The sequence below is a fragment of the Lycorma delicatula genome, chromosome 9 (assembly GCF_047948215.1).
Source record: "Lycorma delicatula isolate Av1 chromosome 9, ASM4794821v1, whole genome shotgun sequence".
Taxonomy (NCBI): domain Eukaryota; kingdom Metazoa; phylum Arthropoda; class Insecta; order Hemiptera; family Fulgoridae; genus Lycorma; species Lycorma delicatula.
The window spans coordinates 67779978-67804636 of NC_134463.1; the positions used below are offsets into that span (position 1 = coordinate 67779978).

The window sequence follows — 24659 nt, forward strand, 5'->3', positions numbered from 1 at the left end:
TATAAGATGTTGTAAAATGAAAATTACATTTAAGTAATTTAAATGTTATTGATGCAATATTTAATTATACTTTTGTATTCTTGAAGAGGCATACCAGCCTTCACCACTTAACCAATTTTCGTTAATAGTTAGCAACATTACCAGGTCGTCATCTTATTACTACAGATTTTCTGCGGCTTCGCAAAACCTAGGTTAATTCAATTAGATGTATTGTTACTCATAGTTATAATTGGATGTGAATGTCCATGTTGCAAGCGTATCTTATTTTTATGTATTTCAACTAACGATACATCATAATTCTGATCCGCTTGACTAAACAAAACTGCTGGTAATTGGGCTAACAACCATTCTTAACTGATTATAATCCACTTAGAGTTATAAATTTAATACAAAAATATTTTTTTTTTAAATACTGAAGAATTTTAATTTTAAATTGTAGATTTTTAAATAATTCATTACGATAATTTATAGCTTTTTTCATTTACTTTCACGTGATAATAAAGATTCTAATCAAAGACTATTTTTGCAATAAAAATACTTTATGTCACAGAATCCAATTAGATAAATTAAAGGTTATACAATAATTTTAACAAATTAAGCAATAATAATTCTAGAATTTAAACAAAATAGTTTTGAATTTAAAAAAAATCATTATTAAATGTATTTTTTCATTTTCTAGTAGTAATATTGGTTATAAATGATATTATTTATCGTGTAGAAAAATTACACGAAAAAAACCATTTCTATCGACAAGATTTCCAGTAAGTATTTCCATGTGTTAATAGTAAATATTTATGAATGAAAATATTCACATTTTATTTTAAAAAATCTGTATTACATTCATCATCAGTTCAGTGAATTTATAGTATTTTTTTAAAAAATACTGTAATAATAAACAACAACCATAATATCCAGTGATTAAAGAATCAACAAATGATATTAAAAGCCAAAGGTTGTGCATATTTCTCCTTAAATTCTTTTCCCAATGAGATCTCCTTCCCTGTCATATCAGTGAATAAATAAAAAGTGATTACTTAAAAAGAACAGAGTAATAAAAATAATAATATCTATTTATTTATAGTCGCATCAACAATTAAAATCATTAGTAAAGGAGTGTAAATGTAAATGTACCGGTAATCGTGTATTCTTTAATAGACTGAGGTCGATTATTCCCGAGACGTGTGGTTAATTGAACCCCAACCACCAAAAAACACCGGTATCCACGATCTACTATTAAATCCAAATAAAAGCTAGTAATAATAAATCAGAAGTAACAGAAAATAAAACAGAATAATAGCTGGAATTAAAGACCAGAGGAAGTATAAAGAACCCACTGGGTTGGTCTAGTGGTGAACGCGTCTTCCCAAATCAGCTGATTTGGAAGTTGAAAGTTCCAGCGTTCAAGTTCTAGTAGAGGCACTTACTTTTATAGGATTTGAATACTAGATAGTAAATACCGGCGTTCTTTGGTGGTTGGGTTTCAATTAACCACATATATCAGGAACGGTTGAACTGAGACTGTACAAGACTACACTTAATTTACACTCATATATATCATTCTCATTCATCCTCTGAAGTAATACCTGAACGGTAATTCCCGAAGACTAAACAGGAAAAAGAAAGAAAAAAGAGGAAGTATAAAGACAGAGAATGATTGGATGGGTAAGAATACTTTATGACGTTGACAGTATTCTTTTTGAGATGGTCAACTGGAGGAGATAAATGGTTGGATTATTCCCGTTGGTTTTTTTAAAAATTGCATATTCTAATTAGTGAACTGATCAATTATTCTTTCCGTAAATCACATAGTTTCAAGTTAACGCCATAGACTACGTATATTCAACATATGTGTTTTACATTCATATCGGGAATACATATTTTCTTTCTTTGAGAAGAATACAATATCTATCAGTAACCTTATTATTTATGCATATTTGTACTGATAAGAAATGAAAAATTAAATTAAAAAAATAATTAACTCTACTCTCAGACCAGTAAGCCATTTCGGAATAAATATACTGGTGGCGCACAAAATGATCGAACATTTGTTTTGGTAAATAATTGTTTAGGTTAATAAATTATTAATGCGTTTTATGTTGAGAGAAGTGAGAGCAGTTCATGAATATTTTCAGTCTTGCTTTTAAGACTCGGTGAGCTGTGTGAGTTCATTAATTAGTAGTACACCGATGGGAAATGTTACTCACAACATATCGGTGGCAACCTGGCCGTGGCGGACTGGAATATGTCAAAAAACGAAGTTTTGAAGATGACCTCCGGTAAAGCCAATAAGGGCTATGAACGGAGGGGTGTGGCGGAGGATGTCTTCTCCTACGGGTCAGGATGAGTTCATGAATATTAGTTTCTTCTCTTTCCGAGTGAGCTGTTTGTGTATCCTTCCAAGATGGCTGACAAAGGAAGACTGACTGTTGAACAGCACGTAAAGTATAACCAATTAAAGCAATAATAACTCTAGAATTCAAACAAAGTAGATTTTTTGAATTAAAAAAAAAATGCATTATTAAATGTATTTTTACATTTACTAGTAGTAACATTGGTTATAAATGATATTATTTATCGTGTAGAAAAATTATACGAAAAAAACGATTTCTGTGTTGATTTTAATGAAACGTAAAGTGTGGTGATTACACAAAGACGGTTTCGTACACATTTTCAAACTCGCAGTCACTCTCATTTAAAACAATACGTAGAAAAATACGTACGAAAAATTTAATAGTGCTGGTTCAGTATTTAAGAGTAAGCGCGCACGGTCTGCCAATGTTCGTTCTCTACAGAATGTCGTAGCTGTCAAAGCAGCGTTGCTGAGGACCGTGAGCAAATCAACACGAAAAGCAGCAGCACAACTTGGGATTTCTAGGCGATCTGTGCAGCAAATTTTAAAAACTGATTTTCATTTGTATCCGTACAAATAACAGTGTTGGCTAAATTAACGGTTGACAACAGACTTCAAAGAATGTCATTCGTTGAATGGGCTGTGAATCAAGACGTACTGTTGAGCAATGTTTGGTTTTCAGATGAGGCATATTTTCACGTAGTTAATAAAAAAAAAGTTTTTTTTGGACTTCCGAAAACCCACACGTGCTTCATGAAAAGGTGCATCACGCACGAACAATTACGCTATGGGCCATTATCTCAAGTCACGGGTAATATGGCCATTCTTTAATGAACAGACTGTGAACGTTATCTAAACATGCTGTATAATAATTTTATTCTACAGCTTTAAACAAAAGAGTTTCAATTAAAAAACGAGTGGTTCATGCAGGATGGAGCCAGACCGCATCCAGCTAACGTTGTTCTAGACTTCTGCGTGAAATTTTCAATGCAAATGACATTTCAAACCGATTTCCTAATCCGTTTTGCGTGTGAACAGAACTTCTTTCTTTTTCTATTTAGCCTCCGGGAATTACCGTTCAGGTATTACTTCAGAGGATGAATGAGTATGATATGTATAAGTGTGAATGAACTCTAGTCTTGTACAATCTCAGTTCAACCTTTCTTGAGATGTGTGGTTAATTGAAATCCAAAGAACACCTGTATCCACGATCTAGTGTTCAAATACGTATAAAAGTAACTGTCTTTACTGAACTTGAACGCTGAAACTCTCTACTTCCAAATCAGCTGATTTGGGAAGACGCTTTCACCACTAGACCAACCCGATGGTTTGTGTGAACAGAACTGGCCGCCGAATAGTCCTGATTTGAATTCGTGTGATTCTTTTCTTTGGGGATTTCTGAAGGAAAAGATTTTCCCTAATCATCCTCGTACAGGGATGGAACTGCGATTGCTGATCATTGAGGCGTGCAAAAAGATAACCAAGGACATGTGTCGTCGAGTTATTAACAATATAGGAGTTCGTGTTGAATAAGTTGCTAGATGTGTGATAAGCAGAACATAATCTCCAGGTATATAGTAAACACGTTGTATTTTACGTTTCTGTATTTCGATTAAAATAAAAATTGTTAAACAATATTTAACAATTTCGTGCGCCACCTGTAGTGCAAGATTCGGGTTTACTCAACAAACCCCTGACAACGGTCTGAAATTTTTATGTTGCCACAGGAACTATTCGGAACTTCTGTCCCGAATAGGTCCACAGGACTACCGACTCTATCAAAATACATAAATACCAAACATGAAGTAGCTTTATAGAATCCCACTTAGTTAAATCAGATTTAGTGGAGTTTATCACCCAGATCTTACATATCATCTCGGGGAAAAAGGAGTCATATAAAAGATGAATAATGCGCAAAGGAAACAAAAAAAATAATAAACCCTCTCAAAGAACTGTTTTAGTTCCTTTTATTTAGAAAGTGTCCAATCTTTCCACAATTCCTCAGGAAATTAAGGTATCGGTATCGAAAATGGGAACAGCATAATGCAAATCAAAGTTTCTGCGCTGATCAAGTAAAATATATTTAATATATTATGTTTCTGTCAGATATAAAATAATTTTCCGAAAACAGTCACTGAAAAATTCTCGCCCACCTCTAGAATTAAGTAAGAGTCTAAGTATCCAACTAAACTGTTAATCGTTCACCCAAATCCCACTGGACAGTTCTCCTATGCAAATGAATGACTTATTATTTGAAGTATCTTATACACATAGATCTTTGCAGAAGATATAATTTAATTTTATACCTAGGTATGAAATTTATATAGTTACTACAAAAAAAAAATAAATAATTAAATGTCAAAATAAAGAAGTCCGGTCATCAAAATGAAAAAATAAATAAATAAAAGTTAAAATTCAAATTGTTTTTGCTTTATTTTATTTTTAATAAAAAGCAACTTAATAAAAAATTGAGAAACTTCCAGAAGCGAAAAGGTTATTGATAAATTCAACTTTAAAGAATGAAAAAGAAACAAATTCAACGACTGTATGACCGTGACCTTTAATTCTATTCTGCACAAAAGAAGCACACAACGTATCTCATTATATATTCATATTCAGATTGTATCAATTATTCAGCCTTTTTTAATTCTTAGTAATTTTTTTTCGAGTACACACAACAAAACAAAAACACAGTGTCTATACATGCGCGCGCGCACAAACACACTTAAACAAGATAACATAAATTCTTCGCCAACTAAATAATAAAAAGGTATGTAAATATACATATATAAATGTACTACCTTAACGTAAATAGGATGAGTAAAAAACGTTTGCAATTTCCATCCGCAACATTCGAAAATGAAAAGTCGAATAAACACGTTCCACCCATTCCAAAAGTTATAAAAGTTATGACAATTTTAGTACATTATATTATGATAAATCTCCGTCAATTAAACTTAATGTAAACCAGTTCTAATCTCAAGATTATCTACAATTGAAATTAAAAGAATTATATGAGATTATCAAACAAAATAATGAAACAGATAACTCCAACCTCCACTGTTAATCATTTATTATAATCAAGCTTGCTGGTACATGACTTCAAGCGTTTTTTTTTTGCGAGCTTAAAAATAATGTAAGCTTTAAAAAGAGAAAATTAGTACTCCCTTTTATCATAACTATTATTAAAATTTAATAGAAATGTCTTACAGGCTTTGATTCACCAATAAGGAGAATTCTTGAAAGTACATACCAATGGGTAATCTCTGATAGCTACTACCTAAGTATAAATAGATGACAAAAAAGAGAGATGTATCTCTCTCTCGTCTCTCTCCGCATGTGCACGTGCGTGTGTGTGTGTGTGTGTGTGTGTGTGTGTGTGTGTGTGTGTGTGTGTGTGTGTGTGTGTGTGTGTGTGTGTGTGTGTGTGTGTGTGTGTGTGTGTGTGTGTGTGTGTGTGTGTGTGTGTGTGTGTGTGTGTGTGTGTGTGTGTGTGTGTGTGTGTGTGTGTGTGTGTGTGTGTGTGTGTGTAAACCTTCATAATGAAAAAAAATATTGAGAAACAGTGAACCACCGTACCAATTCATAATTAACTGACTAAATATGCTGTTTTTCCTTTTTTAATTTATTACAATCTATTTACAATACTCTCTATATAGCTAAAAACATTTACGAAAATGAAAACAATAATATATTTTAAACTACATTTCAAAAGAACAGTTTTTTAAAAATAAAGAATAAAAAGAACAAGGTGAGCTAAACGGTTATAAAAATAAAATAAAATAATATAGAGAAAAACGCTCAAGAATTGTTAAAAAAAAATTAAAATCTGAAACCAAATGCGCATTTTGACTGTTAAATAATCATCATCCGTAGATAAACAAAAATAAATAAACTTTTTTTTGTAGTTATCAGTTTTGATTGATCTTTTGTAATCTTTTAACTTTAAAATATTACCTACATCTTACATCTTAAATACCTCTATTTATGTTTTTCAGTCTTCACCTTCCTCTACAGTTTTTAGCGTCTCCACATCCCACTGCTATAAGATTCTCTAATTAACTTGTCTTAACAAAAGGCCCATCATCCTAATTTGTCTCTAAAAGATTTTGCCACAAATGTCTCCTCTTCTATTAGTCTAATTACTTCATTTCTAATTGAACGAGTTTATTTCCCTATTTAATTTTCTATAATCTCATTTCACCTCATTTCAAAAAATTGTATTTTTTCCTTCTGTTTCTTTTTTTCACATTATTTCATAATAATAGATCTCTAAATGCCACAAAAATATTTTCAAGATTTTCATTTTTTTTTTTAATTCTTAAATTTGATGCTATATGATTTCTGTTTTACAAGAAAGCTCTTCTTCCCAATTGCTTTTGATCTCTCATTATATCATACACCTCTTTTAATTTTATTACCTGAATAAAAAAATTCTCTCACTTCTGATATATTGAATACCAGTAAGATAATATTTAAAAAATTATAACAATAAAAAAATTAAATATAATTTATCATAATATGGTTTTATTGCATATTGTGCAATAATTTTACGCTGAAGATAAAATAACTTCTAGAAAACCTACAGTTTTAGTTCAGTTTGTGTCTCATACTACATTAAATTTTGTGATTAGTGTATATATATATTTGCGAAAGACAGTCAAGATTGTAAAGCGACCGAATACGCACAGATCCCGCTCGACTGAAACAACTGAGCAACAGGAAATCCGATTAGAAGGCGTCCGAACTCGCGCAGCTAAAGCCCGATTAACAGAAACAATGGCAGAACGAGAAGAGCGACTACGATTGACACTATCACTAACTGCTCAATCTAGGCGGGCATCAGGCATTGAATTGAAAGAATGCGCCTATCATTACGATGCCAGCTATGATTATTCCGCTCATTCAAGTGTCGCAATTGGAAAAATGGACAAAGAGTGCCCATATTGTTCTGCACTTACATTCAAAAACGAATCACAAGGAATATGCTGCGCAAGCGGAAAAGTTAAATTGCCCGACATTGGTTTGCCACCTGAGCGGGTGGAAAAAAATCATGCTGTTTTTTCCAAATTATCTACCGAAAATGTTTTCACAGTTGTTATATGCGAGTTATTTTTTTAGACGGGTTTGGGGGTGCAGCCCCCATGTCGGTAAATTAAAAAAAAAACTGGATTTTCTGTTATCAGATAACGTATCTAAATTGCATGAAATTTTTTCTAAAAACATTAAGCTCTTAACTTGGAGTAAAGTTGATAACGTCAAAAATTTTCTAGTTAAAAAAGAAATTTGGAAACCTGGAAAATCAAAGCGCCGAGCGAAGCGAGGCCTGGCTGGGAGGTCCGGCGAAGCCGGGCCCAGCGGTTAGTATATATATATATATATATATACTAGCCGGACGGGCGAGCGAAGCGTGCCCTGACCAGCTCAGGTGAGCCCCAGGGCCGGAACAAGGGCTCCTCAGGGCCCTTGTGCCGGACCCCCCAGGATCATGGGTCTGATCCTAGGGCCACAGAGTTCGCTTCGTTCACCATTCCCGTCTAGCTAGGACCACCGCTGGTGTTCGTTATCCTCTTGTTTGTGAGAATAATACTGATAAATAATACTTATACTATTAAGGTTATAGAAACCTGAAAAAAAAATAAATTACAAAAGACATAATATTAGTAACTATGGTAACTAAGTACAGAGACCTTTGACGAGAAAAACTTCACAACGTTTTTTTGTGTCATGGTGACAGAAATTAATTTAATTTTTCATTATTAATTTCTTTCTTCTCTAATAGATATATTTAATTGACTTCATTACGTTTACATTCAATTTGTTGTAGGCTAAAATAACGTAAAATAGTTTGTAAACAAGCAAATAGTGAGTTTTAAATAAGAAAAAAATATAACTAATACTAAAATTATCTAAATAATATTTTTCTAAACGCTAAGTTCGATATTAATTAATCAATTATAACTATACCGATATATTTTTATAGTTATTTCGTTGAGATATAAAAGTTTATTAAAAAAAATAGAATTCTATGAAGTTTTAAAACGAAAAATAATAAAAAAGTTGCTTTATAAGTAATAAAATATCTGTAAAATCTTATTATCGTACGAGTAAAATATTTAATCATACATTCTCACAGATGTTTATAGGTTTATACTTAAATGAATGATTGGGAAATTTATTACGTAATCGAACACCATAAAAATATGTAAATGTGAATAGATAAATAACGCGTGAAAATTACACCACTTATAAACGATTCCTTTTGATAGTGATAGTAATAATTCAAGACTAATTTCAATTTGCTTATTAAACAATTATGATATATGTAAATATATAAACTGAAGTCTATAAATCATTAACAGATACATACATCATATGTACATGTATATGTATATATATACATGTATATGTATATATATATACATGTATATGTATATGTGATAATGGTAAAAATATTTAATTACAAATATAAAAAAAGTCAACATAAATTAAAAATTAGTGATAAAGAACTTACTTTAATATTTCTTCCAAAGTAAAAATAAATAATATGTAAATCAGACAGAATAAAATTCTAAAAATATATTACTTTAAACAAATTTGATTGTTTGTGAATAAGTGGTATTCTTTGTATTTTTTTTTTGGGGGGGGGGCAACAGATCTGTAATGCTGCAGGATCCTAGTTAAAATGTAGGTAACGCTGAATAAACGGGTTATAAATGTCCATTTATCTGCGTACTTCCCTATAACTCAATCAACAGCTCTTGACTCGGGAAGATTCAGCTCAGAAGAAATACTCCTACCTAAAAATTCAGAGATTTTATTATTTTTTAGAGGAAGTTCCTCTGGTTGTCCCAAAATAATTTTTTTTAAATGAAAAATCATATTGACCGTATTTGTTGTCATCATTACTTAGTATTAGATTGTTTTAGCTTAATGACAAATAGCGTGATGTGATTCTGCTGTATAAAATATTTTCGTTCAAAATTCAAGAGAACAGACTGGAATATTAAATCTTAAATAAATATACCTTCCCTTTTAAGAGCCTTACTAAACCTTGGTAATACGTTTAAATCTTTAAAACAGAGATAGCTATCACAAATCAAGATAATCATTAAGTTTGATCGTATACTTATATGTAAAATACCCCCCGTTATTTGAAATTCAGTTTCAGTCACACTTTCATGTTTTATATACTCTTACATCAGAGGATGTTACGTCTTCTGCGTTGTACATTTTGGCAGAGTTTAATCATTAAATTACATTTTTTCCAGTAAAATTTAGTCCGAAATACGTTGAAATCGTTTGTATCTGAGGAAAATCATTGACGATTACCCAGAACAGAAGATAGCAAGGCGTTAAATCACGCGAATGTGTTTGCCGTTCGGTTTCCCTCAACGGCTGTCCTATTCATTCAATAAAACTTTAATAAGTTACTAAATTGAAGAGTATAGTCAGGTTTTTCCCCATTTTGCTACCATAGGTAGTGACAGCTGATATCGTACACAGAATATTTTAAAAGTTCGGAAACATCTAGCCACGTCTCAAGATATGAATCGTCTTTTATCCGTTTTTCAGATAAAATAAAGGACTCAACATGCCTTTTTTGTGATTTCACAACAAGAATTAACTGGAGGTACGTAAAGTTCCTTCTACTTTTTTTCCTGTTTAGCCTCCGAGAATCACCGTCAGGTATTACTATAGAGGATGATATGTATGACTGTAAGAGAAATGCAGTCTTGTACAGTTCCAGGTTGACCATTTCTAAGATGTGTGGTTAATTGAAACCCAACAACCAAAGAACACCGGTATCCACGAACTAGTATTCAAATCCATATAAAAGTAACTGCCTTTACTAGGATTTAAATGATGGAACTCTCGACTTCGAATTCAGCTGATTTGTGAAGACGCGTTCACCACTAGACCAACCCGGTGGATAAAGTTCCTTCTACATAACGCAAGTATTTTAATCAAACAGGTATATCACTGAGCCACAGAAATCAGAATCTTTTTTTTAACGAATAATAAAACTTTATGTTCAGCTCATTCAAATGTTGACGGGGTTGGTAGTGAAAAATTCTAAAATATCTCATGAAATCTTTTGTAGAAAGTAACAGAAACCTTATTATTTTTCCACCAACCTTTAAGTATAAAAACTTGGTATTTTGGGGAGGGTACTTAAAAACGATTATTCTTAATATGAATTATGAAACATTTTCGGGGGCTGTGATGAAGCCACGACCGCAAACCTTTAGAATGTAGAATACGGTCACGTGCGGTGCAGGATTACTAATGTGCTATGAAAGAAAGTGAACGGTGTGCGGTATGAGTTATGTATTCTGGAGCGATGATTGGATGTCATGGAGTGTATGGTGTGATTTTAGTCATGTGAGGTAGGGTGTGTGAGGTCGGTGTCTGTTGACTGTGGTGTCTGAATGTGTGTGAGGGCGTATTTCCCCCTTCCTGAAGTAATGCACATCAGCTGTACCAGGAAGGATAGGTAGCCAGGGGTGGAGGTTTAGTCGGTAGTGCGCAGGAACATATATGCATTTAGTAACATCTTGCGGAACCTGTTAACGACCCCGACACTGCCTAGGCGCCCTTAAATGGGGTTCCTCTACCTCTTAAAAAAAAAGTGTTACACGTTACTACTGCTTTTAAGACTAAAATCTGAGAAAATTTTTAAATTCTTAAATAATAACTTGAAAAAAAAAAGTTTTGTTTGAAATATATTAAATACATTCATGAAAGCACGTATAGCCTAATAATAATCACTAATTACGGTCCATACTTGATGAGTGAAAATGAACCTACATTTTATACTGGTGGATGTTCTAAATCGCATTATCAAGGACAAGTACAAGGTTATGTCCACTAATTTTACTCTTGTTCGTTCTCGAAAGAGATCTACCCTAAACCAACGAACAACTCTGAACATTGTTGTTTGTCCGACGTTTAGAATCCGGCTTTCCAAAACGATAATATTTAATTTTATTTTGGCTATGTGTTTTTTTAATATCATATTTTATTTTTATGGTTTTTAATCACATTATTTTAATCAGTGTTATAAAATAAAAAAGTAAAAAATAATTATAAAACCTATGAAACACGACGCTGTAAAGATGTCATAGTCTTCTACGATTATTTATTTTAAATACTTTTTGTATTATTGAATTACATATTCTATATTTACTGATTACTTCTTTGATAACTGTATTTTTTTCTTGTTTAACTGTTGAAAATGATCATGAAGAATTTACATGTTTTTGTATTTTTAAAACAATTTGGTTTTATACTTTACTTTCTTTTGTTTTACTGTTATTCTAATGTTTTACTCTTATTAATTCATGCTATTTTTAAATCATTAATTTTTTGTGTTCTAATTTTTTTATTCGAAACAATATGCCTCATTGAGAATGCGCTACGCGATCCAGTGCTGACCGGAATTAAAGAACAATATAACAAAATATTAATAAAGAAATGAGATTTTTAGAAATAAATAAAAATATTTATGACAATGATGTAAAAGATTTATCGCTAAATTTTATTTACGTGCTATTATTTTTCTTATAATTAAAATAATTTTTTATTTTAGTAGACCAAAATAAAAAAAATTGAATTGTAATTTTATCATTCGCTTATAATTAACTAAAATTATAAGCCAAAGTTAAAATACTAAAATAAAGTAAAACATTAGAAATGTACAGTTTTTAATGAAAGGATTATGTCAACAAATTTTTTCTCAACAAATTCTGGAATTTCATCCTATTCTTTCACAATTTACTCTCAAACAAGAGGCCACGACAGTTATTTTCCTTTAAATGACCACTTTAAAAGTTCATCAACTGATTGTGTCAACATCATGTCGATATGAATGATAAGCTGGTTACATCACCGAGAAAATCAGTTTTCATTCAACGTCTTTAATCAGATTACTTCGAAACTGTTTATAACTAACAATGAAAAGCAGATTTATGTAGCGAAGATTTAGTATCCAGCTCACAAACAGATACGATTTAATTCAGAAGAGACTAGTTTCCATCAACATCTTATTTCTATATACGTATTAAATCCGTGAGATAAAGCTTCAATTTTAACAGAATAAAAGAGGATTTTTGCTTTTTATAACACTGCTCACGAATTTAACGGTCTGTCTCGAGTTTCAACAGTCATTTCAAGTGTTTTTCCTAAATGCAGATTTCTGATAAGCACTAACTCCAGGGTTTAACAAACAAAGATATTTTTCCAAAATTTTATTACAAATTATATGTAATTTTCTTATACAATTATATAATTTTATTAAATCCATTTCCTTGTACTGAGTAATAAACAGTATATAATGCATTATTTCGCACAGAAAATTATGTATTTTGCTTTATATTTTCTCTACCAGTTTTTTCTTAGAGCTTTGACGATGTAAACCCTCTTTAGCACATACAGAACTAGTCAGAATTCCTTTCTCTGATATTTGTTATGTGAACAGAATGAAGGTATCGGTTGCAGGGCTGAATATCATTTAATTTTTTTTTTTTTTTTTTGGCACGGCATGCTCATATGCAAATATATCCTCATATAGATTAAACCAAATATTTTATCTGTATTACAAATTTATTTAAAGATATTGATTGACAAATACCACTTTAGTTATTAATGTAACACTAAATGAAATATTTATAACAACGCACTGATTCTTTTGACTATAATCCCAGGTTTATCTTAGGAAAACAGCAGTTATAGTTATAATACCTTCATCTTTTAATGTGCACTTCTGCAAATACTTCGGAAATTTGCACTTTGCTTATTATTAAGGAATAAGCATCCTATTTTTATTTCAGGTCATTTGTAACGTCTAGGTTACGGTCTCCGATAAATATTAGTATATAATTTTGTACATCCTAAAAGTATATCCTAAAAAGGTCATTTTGGAAATAACTGTGAGAAAACTTCTCAGTAAATGCAGTAAAAATACATAACTGACGAAATTGATGTCTTTTCTATAATGATATATCTTGATATTCAAAAATAAACAAGTTCAATATAAAATATCAAGAAACGGCTTCATTTCTCACACCCCTATATAAAAATAAATCTAAAATGGAATACTTGTTAGCAGTTGGAAATGATTTGACTTATTTTCTATTTTTTTCTGTCAGGAATGTAAAATTCAACAGAGCAGGCCGAGTCCTATCTTTTATGTTAAATTTTTAACCTCAAAGTTCCTCTACTACTCAGCCTCTTTTTTCACCATTTTTCTCCAGATTATTCTACGTTTTTCTCTTCATAGTTCTCTGAGGATTCCATGCCAGAACTCTTCTCACAATTACACCCGGATTCTATCTTTAAGTACGTCCAATCCAACACTACCTTCATCTTTTAATCTGCACTTCTGCAAATACTTGGGAAATTTGCACTTTGCTTATTATTAAGGAATAAGCATTCTATTTTTATTTCAGGTCATTCGTAACGTCTAGGTTACGGTCTCCGATAAATATTAGTATATAATTTTGTACATCCTAAAAGTATATCCTAAAAAGGTCATTTTGGAAATAACTATGAGAAAACTCCTCAGTAAATGCAGTAAAAATACATAATACTCAAAGGCTTTTATTACTGATTTAATAAACACTTATTTTTTTATTTTAATTGTAATTATTATGTCTAAATGAGTATTGAGTTTAACGCACTTGCTAAACTACTTTTTGAAAACGGGCTTATCCTTATCAAATAAGATAAAACTATATTGATAACCAATAAAGATAACAGATAAAACCAAATATTTTATCTACATTACAAATTTATAAAGTGATTGAAAAATGATACTTCAGTTACTAACGTAACACTAAATGAGATATTTATAACAACGCACGGAGTCTTGTATAATCACCGGTTTTTGATGTGGTACCCTAGGAAAACGGCGAAAAAGGCTTATAGTGAACTAACGATATCTATGTCTTTTCTGCAATGATATTATATTTGATGTTCAAAATAACGGGACAAGTTAACAGTTAACGGTAATGTACATAAAACTGCAAGATATGTGTTTTACAGAAATTGTACGTCGACGATAACACTACTTTAATTCACACTTTAATATACCTTCCTAAAATAAATAAATAAAAAACTATTATCTTTAAAGGAATTGTAATTAAATTCTACTCATTCGCTTCGTATTTTTCGTAAATAACAATCACTCTTATTGCGAAATAACTTGTGTAATTTACAAATGCTCTTCATTTGAATGCTATATTTTTGACCATTAACCAAAGGACAGGAATTCGAACTTCCTCGGTCCTAGATCTATATGATCTTTTCACATCTTAATAATGATTATCTCTTCCCAGACTATCGCAAGCGGTAATCCGCTCTTTTATATATATAAACACACAAACTTAATTTGATAAAAACACAATAATCCAATCACTGTATTTTATTTATTTTTTAATTAAAAATTATAAGACAATTGACATATTCATACCTAATAACGACCCTTAATAAATATCAGTCATTGTTACTAGCTTAGTATAAAGCCCTTTATACTAAAGATTACATTTTAGTAAAATGCCCTTATCCAACTTGTGTTTTTTTAGACAAATATCCTTAAGAAAAAGTTTTCAATAAAATAATAATAAAACGTCAAAGATTATTTTCAATAGGCTATTTATAAATATATATATTTTGTTATTTATAAAAAAATAAAATAAAATGCAACACCAAGTATTATATTATGGTAGAAAAGACATAGATATCGTCAGTTCACTATAACTGTGTTTTTCCTAAGATACCACATCAAAATACTGTGATTATACAGGAGGGGCGTACCGTAGGCACGCCTTCGCATCTAGGCCCTCCGGGCCGGTTGCCCTGGCGGGCGGCGTCTCGGAATAGGATTATTAGGTGTCCAAAATTTTACAGCTTACACCTGTTGTGAAAAAATATATTTTTGAATGATGAAAATTGATGAAAAGAAAAACGAAGGAAAAAATGAAGGAAAAACAAAAAAATATCAGCAAATCTTCCTAATTAAATTTAGTTTAGTTCGGTTTAGGCATCTTTTAAAGATTGCACCCTCTCAAAATTTTCATCAAGATTCATAATGTCCATATGCAAATTCACTCACTACGAAAGCTGGAAGCTAAAATATAAATTAATATATTATATTCAATTTACGAAACAAATAATTGTAATAACGAAACTAACCTTCCTTGACACGATAACAAAACAGAAATTGGCTTCAAAATCAATAAATCGCTAAGGAGGATACATAGGATTCAAAATTCTTCTAATTTTTATTATTGTTTACTGTTTTATTTGACCCACGTGTTTTGCCTATAAGTATGTTTAATTGTAACTACAAGGCAAAAAAATCATGTATACGATTCTAAATGGATAATCGATAGTATTTTCACTATCGATTTATTTGTATGGAAAATAGTTGTATTTTAAGATTTGCTACGATATTGAATGAATGAATTACGGTCGTAAAATTTATTAATTTATTTTATAATTATTATTACTACTTTTATTTATTGTTTATAAACAACTAAGAATGTTTATGTTTCAATCACGTAAGCATGTTCTTCCTTTTTACTCTTATTTGTTGGTGTTATTTCTTGATGTTTACCGTGGCGCGAGTGGTAGTGTCTCGGCGTTTCATCCAGAGGTCCCGGATTCGAATCTCGGTCACGCATGACTTTTTCACACACGCTACAAATCATCTCATCCTCTGAAGCAATATACCTAACGATGGTCCCGGAGGTTAAAAAAAAGGTGTTGCTTCTTCTTAATTATTATTTATAAACATTTAAGAAAAAAAAAAATCATTAGATTTTTTGATGGGCAGTATGTTCGATCATATAAGCATGTTCTCAGCTAAGGGAGACGCACATACGTATAACAAATGTCCTCTAGTAGGGTAGGTCCTTTAGTCCTAACCTGAATAAGGGGATATGTCCTTTAGTAACCTGACGTAAATAATATCTGAAATAAATAAATATCTTTAAATAAATTTGTAAAAGAAATAAAATATTTGGTTTTATCTTTTATCTATATGAGGATACTTTTGCATACCACCATGCCATGCCAAAAAAAAATTAGATAATATTCACCCCTGCAAGCAACAGCTTTATTTTGTTCACATAACAAATATCATTATTTTCAGAGAAAGGAATTCTGACTAGTTCTAATAAAAATAAAATGCGTAATAGAATCTATGCATTGACACGGTTAGTTAACTTAATCTGAAATTTATAATAAATCATTGTATGAAAACAGTGCCTAATGTTAAGGCAAAAAAATAAATAAAAATAATGTATACAAATTAAAAAGAGAAAAAATATCTAAAACAATATATTTACTTTAAACAGATATGCACTCATCCCTTACTATATTAATAAAAAAAGTATATACGTATATAAAAACTGACACTATTTATTTTGTTTATATACATACATATAAAACGAAGAAGACATACAAGGATTAATGATGATAAAGTATACTTGTAAATGGCAATCTAACAAGTGTCACAAATTTTATTCTATTTCATTGGTATGTAATAGTGGATAAAATAGAAAAAAGAGAAAGACAAAATAATAATAATAAAGAAAGAAATATGAAACAAGGAGAGGCAGAAGTAGAAAAGAAAAGAATGAACAAGAGTGCACGAGTGAAAGGACATTTTTATCGTGGAGTAGTAGTATTAGTAGGTAAAGAGTAGGGAGAAAGAACTGCATGAATCTCCGTCGCTGAAATTCACAACAGTATGCTTGGTAACGTCGTGAGATATACAGCTACGTTACGAGTGAATGTACTGTATTTACCGCGCTGCCGGTATGTTTATAGTGAAATGTCATGTTTCTTTCTAACGATCACAACAACATAAAGAATACTACCCATTAAGGATTGCGCTATAAAATCTTTCCTTCACAATAAACAACATTTATCACAATTTCTAATTTTAATTATTTAATTTGTTATTTTTATATACTTTTTTTTAATAAATTAAAAACAATTACCTAGAAATAACTTTTTAAATACTTTTAAAAAAATAATTTGTTTAATTTAAAAAAAAAAATTATTTTTTAATTAAATAAAAATAAAAACAGAATTTTTTTAGTACAAACAAGTGCCAAATTTTTTTATTAATTTAAAATTTCATTTCATTATTTAAAAAAATATATCGTGGATAATTTTTTTCTTAAACAAAAATGTAATAAAATCTATAAATAAAATATAATGAATATTATTCCTATTGATATGTATAATAAAAATTAAATTTTATTATAAATTCAAAAATATATAACAAATAAAATAATGGATATAAAAAAACAAAGCATGGTGGCAAAATCACCACCGAGTGATAAAGGATCTGGTGCTGAATCTAAAGGTGGAAATAACAGTGAAAAAAATATGACATTAGCGTTGACCGGTTTAGGTACACTGCAAGTTATATGTGGTATATTAATGATTGTGTTTGGAATTTTGGGTTTGGTTCACGGAGCGGCGATGGCAAATATCGGTGGAGGTTTATGGGGTGGTGCTGCAGCTATGTCTTGTGGTTTTGTAGCGTTGACAGCCGGTATTAAAAGATGTTGTTACCATAATGACAGGACATCATTACAACTTACTATATACTTAGCTTTATGTTTAGTGTGCTTGGCTGTCGATACGTTAGCATTATTATTGACATCCACCGGACTTTTACGTGATTCACAAAGGCCTTCGTATACATATCTTCAACTTGTAAGTAAAATTATTATTTTTTTATAAATACCTAACTTTTCATACACACATACATATATATATATATATATATACACGATTTTATCTATTTACGATATATATTTTACATAATACTATTTTATATATATTTACGATTTTTATTATTTACATGGGTAAATAATTTTTATGATAAAATATAAGCAGCATTCTTCATATAAATATTTTTACATTTTATGATGACAGGAGGTTTTAAATTAGTATTATAATTTTATAATCTAACAAGCAAAGCTGAATGTAAGAGTAAAGTAACGGAATTTTCTAATTTTGATTTTATACATTTAGGCTATATTTTTTCTTAAAATTATTATTACTACAAGTACATAACGTTTTTTTTGAATACTTTTATTTATAGTAGCATCAAAAATTAAAGTCATTAGCGACTTATCAGTGTAAAGTAACTGTACCGGTAAATCTAGTCTTTGAGCAAAATTCAAAAAAATAATTTAAAAAAATTACTATTAAATCCAAATTCAAATTTAATCAAATCAAAAAACAAAAATCAATGTACTTTTTCGTAACATAATAATTAATCAGTTTAATGATATAATATAAATATCTTATTATATCAAAAAAATTTTTCTTAAAAATTCAAACTCAAAAATAAAAATTTCTAAAAAATTGCTGGCCGATCGTTCCTGAGACATGTGATTAATTTATATCTAACCACCAAAGAACACCAGTATCCACGATCTAGTATTCAAATCCAGATAAATACAACTACCTTTATTAGGATCTGAACCTGAGAACCTCGATTTCGAGATTAACTGATATACGACGACGAATTTACCAATAGATCTACCCAGTGGGCTGTGTATGTAATGTTATTCTATTTTACTACTAATTTCATAATTTTTCATTTTCATTACGTTTACATATTAATTGCAATCTGCAAAAGAACAGTCAAGTTGGTTGCCTTGATATATTTCAGGTAATATTCAAATTATTTCATAAGTATATTCTACGAAATATAATATAAAAAAAAAAATTAACAATGCTTAAAAGTATCCGTTCTTCTGACGGGCAAATGATGAGCTTTTTAAACATAATTCCTTTTTTTTACAAAAAAAAAAAAAGATCTGAATAGTCCCGAAGGATTAATCAAATTTATATTTCTTAAGGGTATTAAGGAATGATTGCACCAAATAATCATCACCTATCTGGCTATTCGGGAAACCGGAAAAGGAAATTAACAGTAAGTGTGAATGCTTTAGAGCGTATACAGTATATTACATGTGCTATATATATTCTTGTCCATGAAAATCAGCGACAATATTTATCTAAAATTTAACGTTTTGTAACAATAAACGGAAGAAAATTTTATGGTAGAAGGTTTTTAAAACCCCTTTCTTCGAAACGCTCAATCGTCTAAGATTCATTATATATATATATATATATATATATAAAACAATTTAATAGTTGTTTTACTTATTAAAAGAATCATTGCATTTTTTTATACTGGTTTTGTACATCTATTAAGAAAAACACACATATATAAACCACAATCAACTAAAATACGAATAGAAATAGGAGAAATAACAGTATTTCTAAGACCACAATAAAATAGAAGAAAGTGGATGCAACCACCGACAAAGGAAACCAGTATTCGAACACAAGATGTTCCATGAGAAGAAGGAACGAAACTACTCTCGATGTATAATTGTTAGCATAGAGCAATTAATTATAATTGGAGAAGCAATTATCAAGTTATTATTTATAAGCGCTCGAAAACCGAATTTAGTAAAAAGATAAACAGATTTATAATTTCAGTCGTACCTCCTATTGTCAGGTTAAATGTTTCCAGTATTTTCGGAATATAAAATGGAACTCCTTTATCCTGTTTCATCCTTGTATTAATAATTTAAATTTAAATCGTGAAAATCATCGTCATATAATCTTATAAACAATTGTGTCAAATTTCTAGTTTCTATCAAAATTAATAAAACATCTACAGAAATCAGGGAATCTTTATTTTTTCTGTTTCGCTATTTTTAGAGGCGGCTAAAATCCTAAGTTTTTTTATAGCTATAATTGGAATCACTTTTAGTCCTGATTTCTAATCTTTATCGATATCAGCATCGACATAATCTTGTGTTCGACTAGGCAGCAGGTCCATTACACCACCGTTACTCCATCCACCTCTGTTTTAAGCCTTCTCCTTCTTCCTTTAGGTTTCCAATTTTTACTTCATCTATTAACTTCACCCTTCTTCTCACTCGCTTCCTTTCTCCTTCTACTGACCCTACCGAGTAGTTGGTAAGATCACTACATCACGTAATTATATATTATTTACGTCATTTATCAATATAACAAAAGTATAAAACACATGTAAAGTGAAAATAATACAGCAAAATATATATGGAAAGTGTGATACCCGCTGTTAATCCAGTTTTATCCGTTTAGAAATGGTTTAAAGGAAAAAATAGAAATGTTTTTATAAAATTTTGTTGTTGGTTTATTTTGACTTTCAGAATATAACTCTCTATCCCGGTTTAACTCTCTATTAAAGGGTGTTTTTTTTTTTATGGGGATTCCTAAACTTGGAATAAATATTATGTTTGAAGTAAATATTGTAGGCAGACTTCAATAATTCTCCATTTCAACGAAACAGTAAAATACAATGTTTTTGTTTGTTGTGTTGTTTTTTAATCGGTTTCATCCCTTTTCATCGCATCTGGAGATTTAATTTTACATAATAAGATAACATTTTCCAGTTTTATTTACAATTTGACCTCGTAATACCCTACACGTGTATTTTAACGAGCGAAGCATATGGTCGATGAAATTAATGAGTTATTAAAAAAAGTGAAATTTTTGCCCAGAATCAAACCCGAGACCGGTATATTTAGCAGCCAACATGCTAACAAATATATCGACTGATCGATCAGTTTTTAATATGATAAAACGTTATAAACTTATTTATAAAATGAAATACAGCATTAAAGGGTAAAAAAATGAATATGTAAAACTTTTGAAACGTGGTGCTATAGCAGAATGTTAAAAATCAGATGGGTGGATAAAGTGACAAATGAAGAGGTGTTGCGGCAAATAGATGAAGAAAGTAGCATTTGGAAAAATATAGTTAAAAGAAGAGACAGACTTATAGGACACATACTAAGGCATCCTTGAATAGTCGCTTTCATATTGGAAGGACAGGTAGAAGGGAAAAATTGTGTAGGCAGGCCACGTTTAGAATATGTAAAACAAATTGTTAGGGATGTGGGATGTAGGGGGTATACCGAATTAAAACGACTAGCACTAGATAAGGAATCTTGGAGAGCTGCATCAAACCAGTCAAATGACTGAAGACAAAAAACAAAAAACAAAAAAAAAACAATTTGGGAATAAGAAAATTAATGATGAGTAACTAAGTGATGGGTTCGCCAATTACACACATGCATAGTTTAACAAAATTTTTAAAAGTTATATAAAAATATAATACCTTTAAATGTTATATAATTAAGAAAATTATATAATATATTACAGAGTATATTTGTGATTATATAATGCTAAATTTTAATACGAGAATACCTTTTACAAAAACTAACAGAGAAATTAACCATATAATTAATTATTATTTTTTATTATATAAAACATCTTAATTACAACGAAAAACTAAAATTACTAATGCCCAAAATATTCCTATTTTTTGTAATAAAACATCAAAATTACATTGTCCTTCAGGAAGAATATTTTTTACCACTTCGCCGCCACCTAGTTTTTTGGTAGTCACATATTATAATTTTATAACCATTTAGTGGATTAATTTCATCTTAACAAAAAGTGTTAAATTTTATAACCCTTTTGTTTAACCTTAAATATTTTATATGTTTTTTAAAAATAATATTTTTTATTAATTTTTTTTTTTTTTTAAATAAATATTTTACCACATTATATGGTCGAGTGTAATAACACTAAATTTTAAAAAGCTTACTTCAACAAGAGATAAATATTAAAAATTAAAAAATACGACTGCTGAAAAACACTGCTCTTTTTGGTTCCATCGTAATTTTATATAATACTCGCAAATTCTGAATTTTCAAATTCGGAAGATTGGTTGCAAAGATATAAAAACGTTTCCGAATAACCGTGATCTGTTACATTGAGAGTGTATCTGATTCGTACAAAAGTTAGCCTTCAACCTACTAACAAATACCCCGTTGGAATTTTGTAAATCGGACGATTTTTTGCAGAGATATTATAAGAGCACCTCCAAAACAGTGCCCCATGGGGCACCTCGTTTGTTACTAGTAGATGGTGATGAATGGTCTAGCCTCGCACGAGGTGCTTCCATCACCTCACCACTCTAGCCTTACACGCAGTTCCCACGGGAAGCCCATTATTATTAAACAGAAATCTTTAAATTTATCAAATGTTATTTTATTTATTTAACGGAAATTCTATTTTATTATTTTTGTAATATTATTCACTCGATTGATTCAAATCATTCAGTTCAAACCGGCCTCACGTAGTGATAAAGGCTTACAGTTCATTAATTCAATTCAGTAAAGTTTGTGGTTCAACCAGAAAATCTCCTCTAATACATTGTAATGTAACCTATGACACTGCCGGTAACGTAAGGATTCCAATACAGGGTCATACATCTAAATCGGTTCAGCTGTTGAGATGCTACGGTGGAACAAACATGCATACACCCTAAATATATTCTCCTATTTAAACAGTCGTGTAAAAATGAAAGAAGTATAAAATTATGGAACCCTAATAAGAAATTTATTTTTTTTTAAGTTTCTGTAATTTTTTTTGGATGAAGAACTGTAAAAGTCTAACAAATTTCAATCTTAATAGATTTTGTAATAATATTTCAAATAAAATAACAAGATACTTAAGGAATTTAATCAGAAATTTTTCAAACATATATATTTTTTTAAAGCTAAATATGCTATATTTAAAAAAAAGAAAAAACCCGTTTTTTCGTGATAATCAAATCTATGAATCCATGAGTGAATGTTTTATATAATAATTTGTAAATATTCAATCGATTTTGTGCATATTTATAAATAAATACAACTATTATTCGTGAAGTGATAATGCATATAAAGCTGAGTTGAAGCTGTGGTCTACATAGCACATATTTTTATAAGAGAAAAGCGTGATTATTTTATTGCTGTATTCTATCTATCCTAATTTTTCTGACGATTGTGTTGTGAACTGCTGGGGGTACAAGAAGCACTAATCAGATTTCCTTTCTCTAAAATGATTATTTCACTCACAGTCTCTGTGGTAAACAGAGAGCGAAGGCTCATACTGATATGCAGTATTATTTTATTTAGTAAGAAATTACTTCCTAGGCTGTTTTTAGAATAAACAGTGTTGTTAATTAAAGCTTAACAAAGAAATTATGATCGGGAGAAATAATTGAGAGATTCACAAAATTGAAATTAAACTGGTACATCGATCTGTTAATCTTACACAAAAAACAGGAGAGTTTAACCACTGAGCTAACCCGACAAACAATGAAATCATAAATCAATATTGATAGGTAATCTAGCCTGTTCTGGATAAAAATTAACCTTATGATCTACACTAATTTTTTTAATTAAAATAAATCAAAAAAGCTGGAATAGAAGATGGTAAATCTTTCTAACATTTATACAAAACTTAAAATTTAATCCTTCGCGCTAATATAAATTAAAAAATTATTATTACACTTCTAAATTATTTATTATTTTTCTTAACTAAAGAAAAATAATATAAAAAGCCCCTCTATGATTAACTTAGGTAGAATTTATTTTCAAAATATATACTCTGTTATTAAATTTTAAGATAACATAAAATTTAATTGTAAAAATAAATAGTTATTGACAAGATATCATCACTAATGTATGATAATTGAAAATAACTAGTATTACGAACAGGTTTATGTTATTTAAAAGAAATTATCTTTAAGTAACTGCATTAATTGCTATGAAAGAAGTTTAACGATCACGTAATAACATAATATACATAGCTGTTAATGTGAACTACTGAACATATTAATCATATACCATAAATTTATAATCAACCGGTTTTGTTACAAACATATAATCAAATTTTTATCACTTCATCCGAAAGTTTAAAATTGTTTTTTTTTATTTCTATAAACATTTTATTGTTTAGCTAATTAAAAGAAAACGTATTTTTACTTTCCTTATATCACAGCTCCTTTCTTTCTTTTTCCTGTTTAGCCTCCGGTAACTACCGTTTAGATAATTCTTCAGAGGATCAATGAGGATGATATGTATGAGTGTAAATGAAGTGTAGTCTTGTACATTCTCAGTTCGACCCATTCATGAGATGTGTGGTTAATTGAAACCCAACCACTAAAGAACACCGGTATCCACGATCTAGTATTCAAATCCGTGTAAAAATAACTGGCTTTACTAGGACTTGAACGCTGGAACTCTCGACTACCAAATCAGCTTATTTGGGAAGACGCGTTCACCACTAGACCAACCCGGTGGGTTTATATCATAGCTCCTAGAAGTATGCTGCAAAACGGAAAGTACGGTAAACAGTTAAAAAATTGGATATGATTTTT

At 30.0% G+C, this 24659-nt stretch overlaps 1 protein-coding gene and 1 long non-coding RNA gene across 2 annotated transcripts in view; one reads left to right on the plus strand and one right to left on the minus strand.

Moving 5' to 3' along the window:
* Positions 1 to 24659, minus strand: part of LOC142330039 (uncharacterized) — a 314511-nt gene that overhangs the window by 93261 nt on the left and 196591 nt on the right. The gene's annotated exons all lie outside the window — the stretch shown is intronic.
* Positions 17564 to 24659, plus strand: part of LOC142330038 (uncharacterized) — a 200383-nt gene continuing 193287 nt past the window's right edge. Inside the window, exon 1 of the mRNA XM_075375050.1 lies at positions 17564 to 18085. Within this exon, the coding sequence (XP_075231165.1) occupies positions 17657 to 18085 (429 nt within the window). The 5' untranslated portion in view covers positions 17564 to 17656. The remainder of the gene's footprint in view (positions 18086 to 24659) is intronic.